This window comes from Sphaerodactylus townsendi, linkage group LG05 (genome assembly GCF_021028975.2).
Source record: "Sphaerodactylus townsendi isolate TG3544 linkage group LG05, MPM_Stown_v2.3, whole genome shotgun sequence".
Taxonomy (NCBI): domain Eukaryota; kingdom Metazoa; phylum Chordata; class Lepidosauria; order Squamata; family Sphaerodactylidae; genus Sphaerodactylus; species Sphaerodactylus townsendi.
The window spans coordinates 53,969,650-53,988,787 of NC_059429.1; the positions used below are offsets into that span (position 1 = coordinate 53,969,650).

The following is a 19,138-nucleotide window of genomic DNA, read 5'->3' on the forward strand; positions in this document are numbered from 1 at the left end:
AAGCTACATGTGGAGGAACAGGTTGAAAACAAGTCCACCCCTGGAGGACATCAGCAACTGCAGAGTCTGTGTGTGGGGGAAGTACTGGCCAGACCCCGTAATCTCCCTGATGGATCTATTTATGTGCCACTTGTAGGAAAGCAAAACACAGACACGTACTGCATTCACAGGCAGCCAGGAGTGCTTTGCCTGGAATTTTAAAGAAATCCGCCCTTTATAAAAACATCTAAAATCTAAGCATGAATAAACAGATAAAGATGGTTTGTTTTAAAAGGTGGACAGCAAAATCTGGAATAGTGGAACAAACAGATAGCTACTGTAGCATTAAGTTCCCTGATATGTATGTATGCCATGTCAGTTGCAAAATGAAGAAGTCAAGCTCACTCTGTGGGTTTAAACACCTTTCATTTTTATTTAAAACATTTAACTCCTTTTAAGAACAAACTGCAGCCTCAAACATGTTAAGGGTGAACTAGAAGTCAAAGAAGAAGATAGCTGAAGAAAAAGCCATAGTGCTAATGCAAATCACTCCTTTGGAGATTTGAGAGGGCATTTTAATAGCCATTCTGAAGTTGTAGAAAGCATGAAAACATCATTAAATGAATATGTTGAGGGAAGTGTACATTAAATGGAGAAAGTGCATAAGCAGAAATAATATGTGTAAAAACAGACAGCATAAACAGAGAACTTAAAACACTATACTGTTACTGTGCATAATTTTCACCTAAACTATTGGTTAGCAATATATAAAATATCTCTGATGAACTAATATTCTTCAAAATCATGTGAAGGCTATGTATAATAACCAGTTGTGTATGTTATGTATATTAACCAGTCAATGTTCAAAAAAATTCCTTAATAATGTGTGATATTTTTCTATGCCTTAGTATGAATTTGCATGAGATCTGGTGTGCCAGTATTGAGTGCAGAATGACAATCCCAAGAAGTCTCTTCAAAACAGACAGCTTTAAAAACTAGGTTTCCACTGCTACATAATATAACTGTGCACTATGAAGAAAAGGGAAACAAGAGAGAATATATTTGAATGTTGTAACGAGATGGAACTCTTCCTGGACAAAAGCTGTGATTTGCAAGGTGATGGACCTCTTGATATGGTTAACAACAGATTCATTATGTGGTCACTCCAGAAATGCATTATAGAAATGTTCACTTTTTAAATTAGTAACATGATCTACAATGTTAGTTCAGCCATAAAATTACAAGAAAATTACAAGAAAAAGTACTATAACAGTTACTAAGACAAACAATACAAAGAAAAGTATATTAACTTATCAAAATGCTTCTCAGACATTAAAAAATTCAGATGTTAACAGCATAAACATACTGGATAGAGAAGTCCTTTTTACTCATGCTACCTCCTTACTTACAACTGAGTTAATTATGAACACTTTTTTATTTGTGCAAGTGTTTCCTTGTAACATTTCAATTGCTTAACTAGGACAATGACCAAATAAATACCAGTAGTGGGGGAAGGATTTTTTGCTAATAAGACCTTTGAGAAATGCAGAAGAATAAATCTTAAATTTAGTTTGGTGTGACATTTATGTTCCCTTAAAATGAAACATAATAGCTTCATAATTCTAATAGCATAGTGCTCCTTTTAATACTCCTATTTAAATAAGAATGTGAGTCCTGCAAAACTGATATAAGTACATATTAGTAGATGCAAAGAAAATAGAGAACACTTGAGTATGATGCATTTTGAAGAGAATTCTTATCATGTGTATGAAAGGGAACATATTTCCAGACTAACTATATTAGTTAGACTTTAGAATTGTAAATTACTACTGGTTTTTAGTAGCTACTTGTTCAGAAATAATGCACTCAGCCTCATACTTTTTCTTCAGTCCCTTCAGGTATATTCGCAAGGTGCCTTGATCCAATCGGGAATTGCGTGCAGTCTGTACCAGTCTACTTCCCAAGTGATGTATAGCCCGTTCCTTTAATGTTTCTGGAGTACTTTGCTGCTGCTGTGTTGGCATACAAATATTACAATGTGAACTTCCTGTGACTTTCATTAGGCAAAATTAGCCAATTATATTCCCATGTCAATTGAATGAAATATGGCTTATAAGAGAATATCTTAGAAAACATGAATCCAGTTTTGCTGAAATAATGAGAATACAGGAATATCCATTGGGAAGAATATCAGGAAGTGGGAGGGATGCTGAATATCTCTTGCAGCTTTAATTCTCCAGTAGTATGGACAGAGCTATGGTCCCTCCTTCAATTCCAGGTCAATTAAAGCAACCATTGCATTTTCTATCCTAAATCTGCCTTGATCTCTGACTGATATGGGCCAAGAAAATCTATCTCAAACAAGAATTTCTGGAGCTTCCTAATACTGATATTTTAATGAATTTTCTCCAAAAACTGGAAGTTGGAAATAGATGTGTAGTTATTAAGGCCAGTAAGATATAAAGATCAACAAAAATTAAGGGGCAATGTCAACTCACAGCCTTATTTAATTCATTAGAAAATATTCTCTATAAAAGATTTGTTCATTACAACATTTAAAAAAAATCAGAACAGGTTAAGGTTTTACAAAAACAGTATAAAACGAATTATCAAAACTGGAAAAACAAATATGCTGGACATCCTCCTGCACATACGGTAGAGTCTAAATTGGATCAAATATCAACATTATTTGTAGCATTTCTGAGAAGTGATCATAGTGGGCCACCAGAAGACTTGTTCTGTTTCAGAATGGAAATAATTAACCATCCTTTTAGTACACAAATATCTCAATAGGGTAGCATCAAGAAGAGACCATAGTGTTATCATTGCCCCCTCCTTTTTCTTTTCTGTCACCATCACCTCTTAGATCCCCTACACTTGCCATCTTCATCTACAACCCATAGTCATCAATGTCACTGCCTTCTCACTTCCTTTCTTCCAATCCAGCGCTTATCATTTTCTCTGCCTCCCTTTGGCTGCCGCTTAACTTTTAAATGCATGGTTTTATGAGGTTGCTAGGCAACCCTGTAATGCCAATCATGATCTGGCAAAATCTCACTGTTGTTTTCGGAAGTTTGACATCTGTAGAAATACACATATTGCTTTTCTATAGTGGGGGGAACAATTCCTAGTCTTTTCTATGGCAGCATTCATATGTTGGAACATCTTGCCAACAGAAATATGTTTTGTTACATCTTTCCTGGAGTTACAGCATTTTCTTAAACTTGGCTTTTAGGAAAGTATTCTGTAGTGCTTGAGTTTGAGTACAGCCATTTTAAGGTAATTTACTGATATTCCAGTGGTTGTGTTTTTCATATAAATTACTCAACAGTTTTGGTATAAAACTGTGACTGATTTTTTTTAATTTCTATGATTTTTTAAATTTGTGTTTTTTTATTTGTCATCAGGTTGCAGCTGACTGTAGGGCTTTCAAGTGAAAAGCCGTTCAGAGGTGGTTTGCCATTGCCTGCCTCTGAAAAGCAATCCTAGACTTTCTTGAGATTTCCCATCTATATACCAACCAGGATCAACCCTGCTTAGCTTCCAAGATCGGCAAAAAATATGGTGAATAAATTTCAAAATAAATCCATTTCTACATAAAAATATTCAAAATAAAGGCATGGGACAAACAGTGCAATCCTAAGGAGAGTTAACATCTTTTAAGCCAATTGAAACCAATGGACTTAGTGTTAAAGTAACAGCAACACATACCCTTGGCAGAACATATTTGAACTCACACAACCAGCAATAAGGAGCTATTTGTAAGAAAAACAGTGTACTAGACAGGGATAACCCAATAACTGTGGATCTCCTTCAATAAAATAAGTGCTATTTTCTATTATTCCTGTTTTGCATTTTTTCTGTGTTCCCACCCCATACTTCACTGCTATGTAATTCTGCTATATAAAACCATACATGTTCTGTACTTATTATTATTTATTATTATTACTATTTATTAATTTTATATACTGCCCCTTCCCCGAACTCTGCTTAGGATTGTACTATAAGAACTACAGGATAAAATGCCTAAATTCCATGCTACTATTACATACCAAAATTTGTCTAGCAATAAGTGTTACAATCTCCCTTGCATCCAATATTATTGATGGTGGAATAGAGGAGAGCTCTGCAGCTTTTATCCCTAAATATAAAGAAATAGGAGTTCATTTAAGTCAAAATATCTGTCTGGCCCCAAACCAACATTATACCTTCCCTTTCATGCCACCCTTCTCCCTCCCTTTGCTAGGGAGGGTGGGCCATGTCCAGATGCCGGGCTCCCTCCCCCTCCCTTGCATGCCACCCCTCCCTCCCTCCCTCCCATCCCTCCCCTTGCATGGCACCCCCTCAAAAAGTTAAATATGATTTTTAAACCATGTTAGCCATTGACTAGCATGAGTCGTAGAAAACATATGACTATTAATAAACTTCTCTTTTGAGTCCTTATGCTTGTCTCCTCACTTCTTTTTATGAACCTTCTTGTCCTGGGGCTCAGAAACTGTACTGGGATGATGGAATGAGGTTATGGAAGTTCCAGCCAGTACCAATAAAGTAGAGGAGGAATATTTGATGGTTCCCTTGGGAGAACTGAGAGCCCTTTCATATAAAGCCACCTTGAAACAGTTGGCTTACTTTTTCTCACCCTAGGAGTCAGCAAAAAGCAAGCTTTGCAAGCTGAGGGGATGTGAACTTCCACGAGACTATAAGTAGCATACTTCTTGAACAACATGGTATCCTTCTTCATTTCAGTCATAACAAACCAGGTCTAAAGTAACCAATGAAGAGCTACACAAAAGCAATCTGATCTCCTTCCCCTTTCCCCTCCCTCCCTTCCCCCCCAGGGTAGGTGGGCCAGAACCAGAGAATTGGCCCCTATCCCTTCTCTCTTCCTCTCCCCAGGTGAAAGAACTGAGGGACAGAATTCTTCCCCCTCCCTTTTACCCACCGTGTTTAGGTGGGAAAATTGCCACCTGAATGAAGGGAGGAGGTGTGAGTGTCTCTTAAAGTTACAAAACAGAAATTTAAACTTTCTGTTCTTTCCAAGACAGATATGTGCATGTGTAGTCCCAATGTGTGCCTGAACAGAAGACCCACAAAGATGAATCAACATTACACTTTACCATAATTCTTTTCCTCTGTTTGTCCTTTTGAAAGAATATAAGTATAAGCAATTCTCTCCATATCTCCAGTATTCCTTCTCACATGCTGCACTTCAAAGTAGTTGTTTTCCACATTGGGATATAAGATATCAATATGACATAATTCCAAGAAATGAGTAGCAAACAGCGTAAATGCCTAAATCATGGGGGGGGAGGGGAATCTACTAGAAATTATTGGAATTAATAGATTATCTTTTATAACCAAGCAAGAAGGTAAACATTTCAGGCATCTACTGATTTAAAACTTTAACAATACCTTTAATTTCAGAAGATATTCACAGACTGCATAACATATGCCAATGCCTTCTTCAGTACTGGTGCCTCTGCCAAGTTCATCAATTATGATAAGTGATCTGTCATTAGCATTTTGTATGATATATGATATCTAGAGAAAAAGACATCAGATTTCATTACTAGCACTAGATGGGAGACTAAAAGCTGTTAATGAGAATGTTCATTTCTTGCCGAAATTGAGTCTGTAAATCTGTTTTAGTAATATATAACTAGTTGCCATTTAGAAATATCTCTCAATACAACCGAGTCAAGAAGATTTTTACATGCAACTGGCTCAATAAGCACAGAGCTCTTAATGTGCCAGGGCATCACTATTAAAAGAAATCGGAATGGCCACAAATATACCATGTTCAGAAACATAAGTTTACTTCCATGTGAGCTGGGCCAGAAACCTGATGGTAGCTATACCCATTCCTGAAGCAATAAAGTGTGGACTATACAGCCGTCATCAGCTCAATTCAAGTACTGTGGTTCGTCCATTTTTATTGCCTATTTGTAGGTCCAAGACAGTGGCAATATCCCAGCACTTGTAAATTGTTATCCTGAATTAGCTCATTTCAGGTAAGACTGAAGCATTGTTGGCTAATAACAATTGTCCATTTTGTTCTAGAACAACAGATGGAGGTTGAAATCTCCTCTGTAGCAATGTATGTCTGACTCAAGCTAAAACTTCCCCCCTCCTGGCTTAACTCCATTAATCTTTGCAGATAATTTCCATTCAAGATAGTCGAGAATAATAGAAGGAAAACTGCTCCATCTTGGCATGTCCAGCATAGCTCAGTGAATCTTGGGCATCAACCAGTCAGAATACTGATTAAACAAAAGTTACAGAACATTTCCCTTCAAACTGACAGAGCGTGGAGCCACTCCCCTTTTGTAGTGGGGAACAGAAATAAAACCTTTGCTCCACCAAATTATTTGTACTCTGAAGTACCCTAAACATCACAGACCATTTATCTTAGCCCAGTTCAATGCCCTCCCAGGAGCTTTATGGGAAGTTAAGGACCTTGAATATTTACATGAAAGAAAAATATGATAATATTTATAGCAACTAATATTAACTTCTTAAACTCAGTTGAGTACCTCTTTCATTTCCTTCATGAATGTTGATGAATTTGTTTCTAAATCATCATCCATACCTACTCTAGTAAATATCTGCTCAGCAATTCTAAAAGAAGCATATTCTGCTGGAACAAAAGATCCTGAAAATCAGAAAGAACAAATAAAGAAGATGTCTAAAACAATGTAACCATTTAATATAAGGGTTGTCAAATCTTAAAATAGTAAGATCCCATCATATTATTACACTCACTGTTTTTTCCCTTTAAATAGTTGTAGCTTAATTAGAAAACAATGCAAATTAGCTACTGCTTACCAATTTGTGCCATAATTTGAGAGAGGGCTATCTGTTTTAGATAAGTTGACTTGCCACTCATATTTGGTCCGGTAATTATGATAAAATTACTTCCCTCTGTAATATACGTATTGTTAGGTACAGGTTTCTCAAATGATAATTTTTCTAGAACAGGATGCCACCCTTGTTTTACTGCTAAGGTGTCTGTAAATTCTGGGCGCACTAAATAAAGAAACACAATAGAATATTTTAGTAATTTCAAATTAAGTCTTTTTTCCTTTACAACATCAAAATTACACTACTATAGCACTCTTGATGAAGCTGCATTTAAAAACAATTTGTATTTTAGCTGATGCAGAATTTAACAGCCAGAATGGTAATAGGGGCTCACAGCAGGGATCATATTTCTCCAGTTTTACATCCAATTCACTGACTTGACATTTGCATTTGGGTTGAGGGTTACGTGCTAGAATGACTCATAGGTCTTGTTTCATAGTATCTGGCCTCCTTCTCCCATAATGATTTATTTTATTTATTTACATTATATTTATAATCAACTTTTCTCACCAGAGCTCAAGGCAGATTATACAGAATAAGTCAATACTATCAACATGGTGGGACTATCAATAAACAGGAGTTGGGGTGAAGTTTAAAAAAACAGAACTGCATCAAGTATTAACATTATACGTTAATGGTCAAATCGGGAAGGGGGAGGACACAAATCGTCGTTGCGTGGTGGTGTGGCCGATACCGGCAGAAATGCCCTTATCGGCATTTCCCGCATTCCTTGGCATAGGAGTAAATCTACTGGCAGGTGGCTGCTGTGACCTGCTAAGATGTCTGCATGTGGAGCTCTGAAGTGTGGCCTGGGGGGGAGTCAACCTTAGTCAGCTTTCATCTCAGCTTTGCTTCTGGATACATGGCATGGGCTCACACCACCTTTTTGAGTGGCATAAGCCTATTGAGCCCAATGGAGAGCTTTTTAGAGGGGGGAGGGTTTTTAATATTTTGCCTCCTGATGCCCATGAAAAACGCTCTGGAAGTAGCATGGTAGCACCATAGCAGTGGTGGCCCTGGTCACCAAGGGCTCTGAATTGGGCTGTAAATGATGCAAAATTACAAAGTAGGATCCAATGTGCAGCAAACTATACATGGTAGCACAGACCACAATCCCTAATAATTTGCCCAAGTAACTTTGTTAAACTTTTTGTACAGTGCAATCCTATTGACTGTGTAAAAAATCCCTCTTGAATAATTGTTTTGCATAATTTGTGGAAAGCCAGGAAAATGGGAGTCTTCCTGACCTTCTCAGGCAGGCTATTCAACAATGTAGAGGCCACTGTTGTTTCTGTTTGTTTGTTTGTTTGTTTGTTTGTTTGTTTGTTTGTTTATTATATCGCATTTATAAACCGCCCATCCCTGAAGGGCTCTGGGCAGTGTACACAGGGCCAGACACAATATCATATATGATTGGCCAAACAACAATACACAGAGTAAATAAGTTAAAACAAGTTAAAACAATTTACAAAATTCATAAAATAAGCAGCATCAATACAATATATATACCAGTAAGATTATAAAAATATGAAAGTATGAAAGTATGGCGTCCAAACCCAGGCCAGGCGGGGGGTAGCAGTGTAGGTTAGATGTTATATTGGGTGTGCCAATGATGGAATGGCACGCAACACAGGGGCATCCCGGAGGGGGAGTCCGCGGCCGGCCTCACCAAAGGCTCGGTGGGACAAAACCATTTTACAGGCCCTGCGGAATTCTCCAAGGTCCCGCAGGGCCCGCACATCTGATGGAAGGGTGTTCCACCAGGTGGGGGCCAGGGCCGTAAAAGCCCTGGCCCGGGTAGAGGCCAGTCGCATCATGGAGGGGCCAAGGACCACCCGTAGATTGGCCTCTGCCGATCGCAGAGGCCTACTTGGGACATATGGGGTGAGACGGTCACAAAGGAATGAGGGTCCCAAGCTGCGAAGGGCCTTAAAGATTAACACCAACACCTTGAAAGTGACCCGGAACTCCACTGGGAGCTAGTGTAGGCGGCGCAACACGGGAGTGATATGCTCAAGAAAAGAACCACCCACCAAGAGTTGTGCCGCCGCATTTTGGACCAGTTTCAGTTTCCGGATCAGTCGCAAGGGGAGGCCCGCATAGAGCGAGTTACAATAGTCTAGCCTGGAGGTGACTGTTGCATGGATCACAGTGGCTAGGTCAGTCTGGGAGAGATAGGGGGCCATTCATCGGGCCTGGCGAAGATGAAAAAAGGCAACCTGGGTAACATGGGCCACCTGGCTCTTCATAGAAAGAGAAGAGTCCAGACGGACCCCCAGGCTGCAAGCCAGGGAGGTAGGGGTTAAAGACACCCCCTCCAATACCGGCGGCTGAAAATCCCCGTGTCCTCCCCCACGGCCCAGCCAGAGGACCTCCGTCTTCAATGGATTTAGTTTCAACCTGCTCTGCTTCAACCACTGTTGCCAGTATACCACTGTTGCCATAAGAACCTGCCTACAGCTTAACATCTATTGGTACTTCCCTCTGCATTAAATGAAATGAAGTTGCTGCGCATTGGGGACAGAGCTTTTTAACTGTGACCATCAGATTCTGAAATATCCTCCTCCAAAAGGACTAGTTAGCCTTCTCCTTGTTAACCTTTTGTAAACTGTTGAAGACAGCTATGCATTTTCCACCAAAAGATATAAGTGCATTAGTGCTGCAGTGGAAGAGTGTTCTTCTGCAGCAGAAAATAGTCCCGAACAGTGAGCTAGAGGGGAGGGTGGGTGGGGGAATGTGGAGGCTATTGCCAGGTCTGGGAAGAGAGCTGTGGCTTGCTGCCACTGTCCTTGTGGGCCTGGCTTGGGGTTTGGGTTGGAGGGAGGGTAAGTGCGGGAATGGGGATGCTGCTGCCAGGACCAGCAGGACAAGCTGCCGCTGTCCCACGGGCCCAAGTTGGTGTTTGCAGAGGTGGGAGGGTTGGCAGGGGAATAGGGAGGCTGTTGCCAGACCTGGCAGGACAAGCCATCGCTGTCCCACCGGGCCCAGCTTGGTGTTTGTGGTGGTGGGAGGGTTGAGTGAGAATGGGGAGGTTGTTGCCAGGCTTAGTGTTTGTGCCAGATTCAGCCTTTCCATTCACCCCTCACCCTTGTTGTTTGAGGTGGTGGGAAGAAAGGGGAGGCTGTTTCCGGGCACTAGGACCCAATGGGAACATTCTAGTACAAAGAAGGTCCAGGAAGTGGAGGTGGGTGAATTCAAAATTATACTTGGATCTTTTGGTGAAAACGGGTATAGATGGCCTTTGAAGGGGGCTGAACCAGTATGATGAATTTCTGGTCTCTTCTGTTCAGTTATATATTTTCTCTTTATTCCTGCTTATTGGATGTCATCGTGGTTTTTTAGCAGGTAATCAGTTTTTATCAGCTTAGTTTTTATTGCAGTTCTTACTGGTTTTACATGGGACATGAAATTTTACAGTTTTTAAGGCTGACATTGCGTACAGAAGTTTTTATCAGCTGGGGAATAACAGCTTTTCCGCTTTCTCTGATTTAATTCTTCTCACTGTAGTCCATGCTCCACACTAAGGTAAACAGTATAGCCTTTTCAGGAGTCAAAAGGGACACTTTCTCCTTCTTTTGCCAGTGGTTCTATTGTGTATGCTAATAGCTTGAATATGTACCTCAAAGTACCTCATAGGAGGGAGGAATATCAGTAAATAAATATATGCAGTCCATTAGCGAGTAAAACTACATGGATACAGTTTTGCTGATCCAAGCAAAACTGTAACCCTCATATTAAGAGTAGTCCAACTGTTCTATACTGCTGATATAAAATAGATTCTTAAGAGGACTGTAGCCTAAATAATAATCCCTTAAAGAAGCCATATTTTATTATAGAATATTTGACTTTTCTAATACTCTGCAGTTATTCTGTTGTTTTTTAATTTTTTAATTTGACTAGATTACACTAGGACCAGCATTGTATAGTGGATGGCCAATTAAGCACAATGTGTTTATTGCACGGAAAGGGCAAATGTCTGTCACAGTAAGACTTCTTGTACAGACATATTTCCTCAAACCCCACTTTCACTTTTCATTCTGTTCACAGCAAGTGAGTCCACTTCTAGCATGATTTTAATTTTTGCTTGGCTGCCGGAGTAGGAAGATTTACCAGTGGGCACAGCTTTGCCCTGGACATCTTCTCCTTGCCCATGGCCAGCCTTCCCACTCCCTTCACCACTTGTAACACCTTTCCCCTCATCCACACCATGCTGTTGACATCTTCCTACTTCCCTAAGTTCACTGATCAAGAGATTGATCTCTCATATGTACAGTGGCAGCATGGGGAAGGAAGATCTCCATCTCTGTCTAACATGTTTAGTCTCTCCTCCACCAGCACAGCCTCAGTTGCCAGGGGACCTGGAACCTCCCCCTCACCCCACCATGCTGCCAGATCCTTCCTGCTTCTGTGCACATATTGAGAGATTGATTTTTTGATATAAAATAACAAGAAGGACTTTTTCAAGGAACAGTACAAGCAGGTGTCTTTTGGGCTCCAACTGCTTCCGCCTTCCCTGATGGCAGGGAAGGTTTTTAAAACTTTATTTCAAGCACGACTCTGTTTTAAAACAAGTCTCTCTCTTCTCTTGCCATGGTGGCAGAGATAGAGAAAGACGGTGTGTGCGCATGGAGGAGAAGGGAGGGGGGAGAGAATATCAGCTCTGTGCCTTTAAGGCTGTTGATGGGCATAGTTAAGAGAACTGGCAAAGAACCAGAGGCCTCTTTGAAACTTGCAAGCAATTGCAAGGCACTGAGCTGCCTCTTCACATGTAAACAAAGAAATTCCAGGATAGCCCATTACGATCTCACTGCACAGAGAACCGGTTTGAGGTAAGTGCTCCATGCGTAAATGGCCAATAAGAGCAGGTGAATCCTAATCTGGAGAGCTGGGCTTGATTCCTCACTCCTACAGATGAAGCCTGCTGGGTGATCTTGGGCTAGTCACAGTTCTCTCAGAACTCTCTTAGCCCCACCTACCTCACGAGGTGTCTGATGTGGGGAGAGGAAGGGAAGGAGTTTGTACAGCACTTTGAGACTTGTTATGGTTGAGAAAAGTGGGTATAAATCCAAACTTCTTGTTCTAGTATACAGCTCAGGGGTTCCCAATGCCGTGCCCATGAGCATCATGGCACCCACTAAAAAGGTAGGACTTTTGCCCAACAGGACTTCTGATAGGTTGCACAGATTTTAACAGTTGTTTAGGCAGTAGCTGCCATCACAGCACAATGATCTTCACTATGTGACTGATGGTAAACTGTGTGCATGTTGGAAAATATTTTAAACATGTTAATTTCTAAAAGCATCCTGTTAAACACCTTCTGCCTGAAATGTTAAAGCATTATTATTAGAGCTTCGTATGACCGCACTCCCTGATATTCTGTAGTCGGCTCATATATGGCAGCCATTTCACAATTGTGACTACAACACTGTGTCAGAATTTCAAAGGTGCCCACAGGCTCAAAAAAGTTGGCATAGCCTGATAACAGAGAACAATGACCACACAAGTTATAATAGAAATAACTCACCATAATCAGAGAGTGTGCATGCATGGGCAAATGACTGCAACATATCTAGCATAGACACTGTATCAGACAGTTTGTAAAGGCAATGAATATGCTCATAGATTTCACTCAGTAGTTTACACACTATCCTGCAAACATACAGTAGAACAGTTTATTTTATACAGAATGTGAAATAACTTATACATTAAATAAAATAGAATGATGGTTCTTAAGACAACTGCCTAAAATAGCCTGTATTCCAAACAACTTTTATTAAATACATAAACATGGTCAAATAAAGTTTTAAAACCAGACTGCTTCACACCTAGGCCAATTCCCCACAGTCAATTAATCGTGTGATACTTTCGTAAAATATCAAGGATTCAGGAAGAACTCCCCACTGCCTGATTGACAAACAAGGATTCATCCCAGTTCTGGTGCTCATTCTCCCCCTTATCCCGAACCTGCCTGAAAGTATTAATTTTTCAAAAAACACATCTTCGATCCAGTTTGGAGGGGAGGATCAGGGGTCTAATCCTGGTTCAAATTTCCCACCGTGGAGCGTGACACAAATGCCTTACAACCAATCAGTGCGTGCGGTGCTGTTCTCACGAGAGAATGACACCGCCCAGAGCCCCTAGAGGATGGGGCGGTATAAAAGTTTAATAAATAAATAAATAAAATAAATAAATAAATAACCAATCAGAAACTTGGGCGGGGAGACGTGCTGATGCTGATCTGAGTACGTTTTTGCAGGAGAAAAAAGGTCCTGCCCCAACACAACACAGCACAGCAGCCAATAGGAGAGACCCACCAAGCCGATCGTGTGGTAGTGGGGATTGTTACATTTCTTGAATCCAAGATAGGCCTAGATGTCTTCACTGGAAACATGCTATAGTGGGGAGGTTGAAACCTCAATGAAAAGGTGAAGTTTATTTTCAAACTTGGTTTGATCTAGATTGAATTTTCCAGTGGGGATTTGGCCCTAGTAAAGACTATAGTTTGAATTCTAACAACAGCCGGTGGAGCTCAGTTTGCAGAATGCATTTTTTCGATGTCCCCCTTCCTGATGCATTGCTAGTTGCCTTGAGTCTGAGGCAACAAGATAGGCTATAAATATTTTAAATAAATTAATTTTTTAAAAATCATATTAGTATTTGTTAAAGTATTTCAACTTTTAAAACTGGCAATAGATACTTCCCCAGTCCAGGAGCTCCTCGTGCTATGTTTTGGTTAATATCCATTCTTAAGCCTCAGGGAGAGCTACTATCAGGGAGAATTCTCACTGTGTATTACAAGTGCCATGCTTGTTTTGCAATAGCAAGTATTATTTTTCAGATTCAGGTATAATAGACCTCAAAATTTTAGATATATCTGAAAAAAGCTTAATCCCCATATCAGTATGATGTTTTCAGAGAGTGGCTTTGTTCAAATAGGTGTACCTTTTTGGGTCTGTTATACTGTATGGGGAATCTTTGCGGGGCTCTAGAGGGACAGACAGCTTTTTAAAAAAATAGGCACCAAATTTGCAGCACAGCTGCTAGTGACTCTCCTTAGAAGAAATCTTAAGATTGGTAAAGACTAGGTCAGGGGGTCCAGTTTTAAGGGCTTGAAAAATGGTCATCTAATCCACCCTCCATTGCTTCCAAGAGAGGAAAATGAGGCCCCATAAAATTGGATCCCCTGAACCAAGACTTCTGCTAAGGAAACCCATCAGCAGCTACACTGCAAATTTGGTGCCTCAATATTTAAAAACTACCTCCTCAGAACCCCACAAAGATTTCCATAGATTTCAATGCAGCCAAAAAAATTCCGTTTCCCTCTCCTTATTCACTATGGGATTTTTCTCATAAGAATCTCTGGTGTGACATAGATTAACTAAGAAATCTTTGTGGGGGCTTGGATGGGCTGTTTTTCAAGGTAGAGGCACCAAATTTGCAGCATAGTACAGTTGCAAATTTGATGTGTTTCCCTTAATAAAGAGCCCTGAAAAGTTTTCTCATGCAGTTTCAATGCAGCTGTGTCTTTACATTTTAAAGAGCTGCCTGGCATGAATCAGGTGGTAACAGGTTCAGCAGCTCTTTAAAAATGCAAAGAACTTTAGAAGCGCATTTGACTGGAACTGAAAACCCCCCAGCTTTTTTGAGAACTTTTTTTGGGCTCCATTCAAATAGCACATTGTATGGTTCAACGTATCTAAATCAATACTCATAGTGACTATCATATGTCCAGAGAAGTCAAAATGGCCCCTGCCAACAAACATGTCAGCAGCTGTGTGGATTTGGTAGTCCAGCACTGAAAGTGCAGAGGCTCAAGGTAAGTGTACACAGCACATTATCGCAACAACAGGAAGAGGCTTCTGCAAATAATAAAGCCATGGCAGAGTTAAGGAATTATTAAGAAATCTTCCAGATCTGATGACTGAAATTTATGTTATTAAAAATATGAAAGAAAAGAAAGAAATTTTATCTTATTTGAACAGCTTCTGCAGGTGCTTTATAAAGAGATGGGAGAACTCTGAAAGGCCATGAGGTATTTTTGATGGGTTTTGTCTCCAAGACACTTAATGTCAGGATTCCAGAAAAATACACAGTTTTCAAATAACAGTATTTCTGGCTGGAGAGGCATGTGACTGGCATTCAGACAGGGTCTAAGGAGCCTCTTATTTCCAAGGTCCTGATCCTGTGGTAAGATCTTATATTCTTGCACAGATAGAGCTGAAAAAGGTCAAACCTTTTCTGAGGTCTCAAAAAACAAAAGAGCCATGCCAGCTAAGACTGAAGATTTATTTATCTGAATATTTATTTATCTTCAGCAGCCATTTTGATGTCTGCTTAGTGGTAAGCATATTAATTATATATACAAAAAGCATGAAATTGGCAGCAGCAAGAAAGGCAGTAGGGGATCCCAAAGTTATGAGCTTTCTTTTATAAGGCCAGAAACTTGGATCAAGAATCAGGTCTAACTCTGCTTTTAAATGTCTCAGTTAACTATGAAAATTGATTTAAAAGATTTATGACTAACTTTGAATTTAGCACTAAAAATCTACCTATAATAACAGACAAAATGCTTGAACTAATCTTACAAGTATGTCATGTGATAAATTTCTCTCAAGGATTCCTGGCATCTTTCATTCATTTTCATTAAATCTGGTGAAGTAAAACTATATACATTTTTTACTTTAGTAATCTGTGGGGAAATTTAAAGCAAATGTTAAAATATGCTAGATTAGCATAGACTCAACTATAAAACAAAATACATTTCAGAGCATGGAATAAAACTGCTTTATTAGCTAAATAAAACAATAATAGAATGGACATGATCTGGTGATAAAATCATAAAATTGGAAAGAGCGAAAAGACCTCAATGTTCAGATTCTTTTCAAAAGACAGTTTGTTGCACTGTAGCAAGCAAGCTGACAGAGGCCCTTTCCCCACTTACCCTTTTCCGAGGGTTGCTGTGCGCAATTCCCAGCGCGCGGCATCCCCCGCTCTGCGCGGGGTCATCAAAAGGCGCCCTTTGAAAGAGCGCCAGGAGTGCCTCACGCTGAGGGGCGCGACAGCAGCAGCGTGGGGGCGGCTGCGCTGTCGCCACCCCTCTCAGTGGGGAGTGCCGAGGGACCCTGCGCTACTCTCCTCGAGTAGCGAGGGGCTTAAGGTAAGTGGGGAAAGGACCAGAGATACTCCCCAAGCCCCTGTGGAACTGCAGCTCCATGGACTGCACCTAAAGTGCAGCATAAGTCTATGCTGGCAACTGGGGGCATTCCCAAGATGAAAGGGCTCAGAAAGCCGACTAAAGCAAGCTGGGTCCCAGGAATGGCCCCTTCAGCACTGGCTCCTGCACTGGAGGAGCACTGGAGCTGTGCTCTGTGCGTCTGTAAATGCCCCATACACTGGAATAAGTGGCATTTATGCCTGTACCAGAGTCACACCACCTCCTGAGGGATTCCAGAATTGCATTATTAACAAAGACTTGGCTGCAATAAAGGCTTTTGTAAGAATACCAGTGCTCGCTCACCCCTTCTACAAATGCTTTTTTCCTATGTGAAACAGGATGCTGACCTAGATGGACCACTGGTTCTTCTTATATTCTTATAATCCTAACAATTCTAAATGTTATTTGACTTTGTAGATTCATCCTAGTGATGTCTTCCCACCAGTGTATCTGCTTAGCATTATACTGAAATGTAAATAAAACATATATCTGCTTTCATCAAATTTCCATGAAAATTCATTAATTTTAACAAATATAAGGTTTAATTTATCTTAACTATATACCTTAGTAAATTCTGCAGGAAGCAGACCACTGTGTATGGCTGGGCAGTCAGCATTCATCTGAATAAAAAATCCCCGAGCTGAACTAAAACTTGTTTTCAAAGGAAGGTTGTATTTTTCTGCAAGCTGTGTTATCATTCCTTAGAAAATGTAAAACGGAAATATTTTCTAATACTAATACAAGACCAAATGGGTTATATAAACAATAAAAATCATCATGTTATAGCAAAAATCTTTGATGCTTTTATTGGAGAAAGAATCAAAAAACACATCCACAAATATGTAAGACACCCACAAATAAGAAAGTTATTTCAGCAGCCAATTGCAAGGCTTCAAAAATCTGTTAATTTTTGATCAGTTGGGATCATCATCTGGGACTCCAATCTTGTCACTGCCCACATTACTTGTACACATGCAAAATGGTACTTCATAGGAGAGTAGCAAAACTGACCCCACACACTTTTCTTTTCCATACTATAGCAACCCTGGGTACATTTGAGGTTGCCAACTCCAGGTCTGGAGATACCTGTAGATTTTAGCGTAGACCCTGAGAGAGGGAGTTTAGGTAGAAGAGTGACCTTGGTTGGGCATAATGCCATGTAGTCCACCTTCCAAAGCAGTCATTTTCTCCATGAGAAGTGGAATCAATGTTTTAAACAAACAAATAAATAAATAATAAAGCAATTGATGTAGTCTGGAGATACGTTGTAATTCCAGCAGCTCTCCAGCCCTCATCTGGGGACTGGCAACTCAAGGTAAGTAGCTGCCATGCCATTTCATGCATAACAACTAAATTTCCCTTAAAACCCCTCTGTATCATAGATAAAATGCATCAGGATCTCCCGGGCCTATTCTGTGACCTTGTGCATGTGTCCAGCTCCTGCTTCTTTCTGTTATTAATATTTTCTGTTCTTTAATCTAGATAATAAAAAGCTGAGGAATATTATCAAAGCTATAGCAGGAGTAAGACTTTTGCATAACTTTCATCCATTTCAAATGGGCTTGTCAAATAATTTCCCAAAAGACTGGATCAAATGTAAATATTATTACATGAGCTTCTGAAACCTTTCTTGCTATGAGTGACCAATAAATATATATATATATTCTTACAGGCTTATAATACCTGCTATATCATCCACAATTTCAGTATATGTTCTTCGTGCTATGTCAAGGAATTCATTGATATTAGGCTTCACTGCATAGCACTTCTGAGTTCTCATATTCAAGCACCCTTTTGTATATCTTGTATCATCATTAATGACGGTTTTAATCTTTTCAAGAATGATTCCAAACCTATAAAATAATAGGAAACTGGAAATGTCTATATAATTATTTTATAAATATTACAGTTGTCCAAATATTATACTTGTTCACATATAGTTGTCTACTATAACCGGGGGGTGGTAGTGGTGGAACTGGGAGGCCAAGTGGTAAGCAGACCACCCTTGCCTAGCCTGGTAGCCTGTGGGAGTGAGGAAAGGATTCCTGTGGTCAGTGCCACACTGGCTAGCCCAATGGCCCTTGCCAGGGGGGAAGGTGAATGCACCATCAAAGGCTGCGCAGGCAGGGCCACACTGCCCTGGCCCAGAGGTTCCCTGGCATCAGAGCCACAACAGGGAAAAACAGGTCCCCTCCATGGGGAATTCCCTACCCCCCCCCACCCCGCTAGTACTAGGCATTTTATTGTCATTTTAAAGACGGCTTAGAGATAAACAATTTATCTGTCAGAATTAACAAAGGTGCAAAGTTTCAAGAATAATTAGCTTATAATAAGAATTCTGTCTGCTTGTAAAAGATATTTTTGCATATTCCATGTGCCCAGAAATTAAAACACTATTTACAATTAAAAATGAATGTAAGCATTCATTAGACCAGGCAGCCAAGGCTGGTAGCCACAGTTAGCACTGATAATAAGCTGATTAAGAACCTGCTTGATCTGCAGGAAATTGTTCTGATTGTTGAAAGTGATTTGAGCGTTCTGTGAATCAGAATGTAATTTATAGAATACAACATGGTAGCATCATTAATCAACTCATCATCATCATCGTCATCATCATCATCATAATGGCCAGCAAAATAAAAAAGCCCAAGGACAAAGCTTACAGTTGTGATCATTACAAAGGCAAATACATAAAGAGGGATGCAGAATAGAAGCCTTCTAATCTGACAACCATTTAGAAAAAAATCAATTTAATAAACCAAGCAATTTAAAATTATCTAAAACTGATCACTTCACAAATGCTAACTTTTGCAAACTGCTACCTTTTCCCACATGACAATGTTATGTGGCAGTACAAAAGCAGACAGTTGTGCAATAAATACAAACCAGTGTAGTGCTATTGATCAAAAAAATTTTAAATAAATGTTGGTTATACATGGAAACCCAATTACAATTCAAACCATGGATGTTCTTACAGTACCAGTCAGAATTTCTTATTTTATCAAAGTTTCACTGATATCAATTAATCTTGATTTCTGATAATTGTATTTAGGGCAGAGTGATAATCTCGCTCTTTGACTTGCT

At 39.8% G+C, this 19,138-nt stretch overlaps 1 protein-coding gene across 1 annotated transcript in view; it reads right to left on the reverse strand.

Moving 5' to 3' along the window:
- Nucleotides 1–395: 395 nt before the first annotated feature.
- The window catches only part of MSH4 (mutS homolog 4), a 47,935-nt gene continuing 29,192 nt past the window's right edge, over nucleotides 396–19,138 (reverse strand). Inside the window, exons 11-20 of the mRNA XM_048498931.1 lie at nucleotides 17,738–17,907; nucleotides 16,618–16,754; nucleotides 15,426–15,529; nucleotides 12,365–12,489; nucleotides 6,805–7,005; nucleotides 6,513–6,631; nucleotides 5,392–5,520; nucleotides 5,097–5,271; nucleotides 4,032–4,120; nucleotides 396–1,991 (exon numbers count right to left, since the gene is read on the reverse strand). Coding sequence (XP_048354888.1) covers nucleotides 1,806–1,991; nucleotides 4,032–4,120; nucleotides 5,097–5,271; nucleotides 5,392–5,520; nucleotides 6,513–6,631; nucleotides 6,805–7,005; nucleotides 12,365–12,489; nucleotides 15,426–15,529; nucleotides 16,618–16,754; nucleotides 17,738–17,907 — 1,435 coding nt within the window. The 3' untranslated portion in view covers nucleotides 396–1,805. The remainder of the gene's footprint in view (nucleotides 1,992–4,031; nucleotides 4,121–5,096; nucleotides 5,272–5,391; nucleotides 5,521–6,512; nucleotides 6,632–6,804; nucleotides 7,006–12,364; nucleotides 12,490–15,425; nucleotides 15,530–16,617; nucleotides 16,755–17,737; nucleotides 17,908–19,138) is intronic.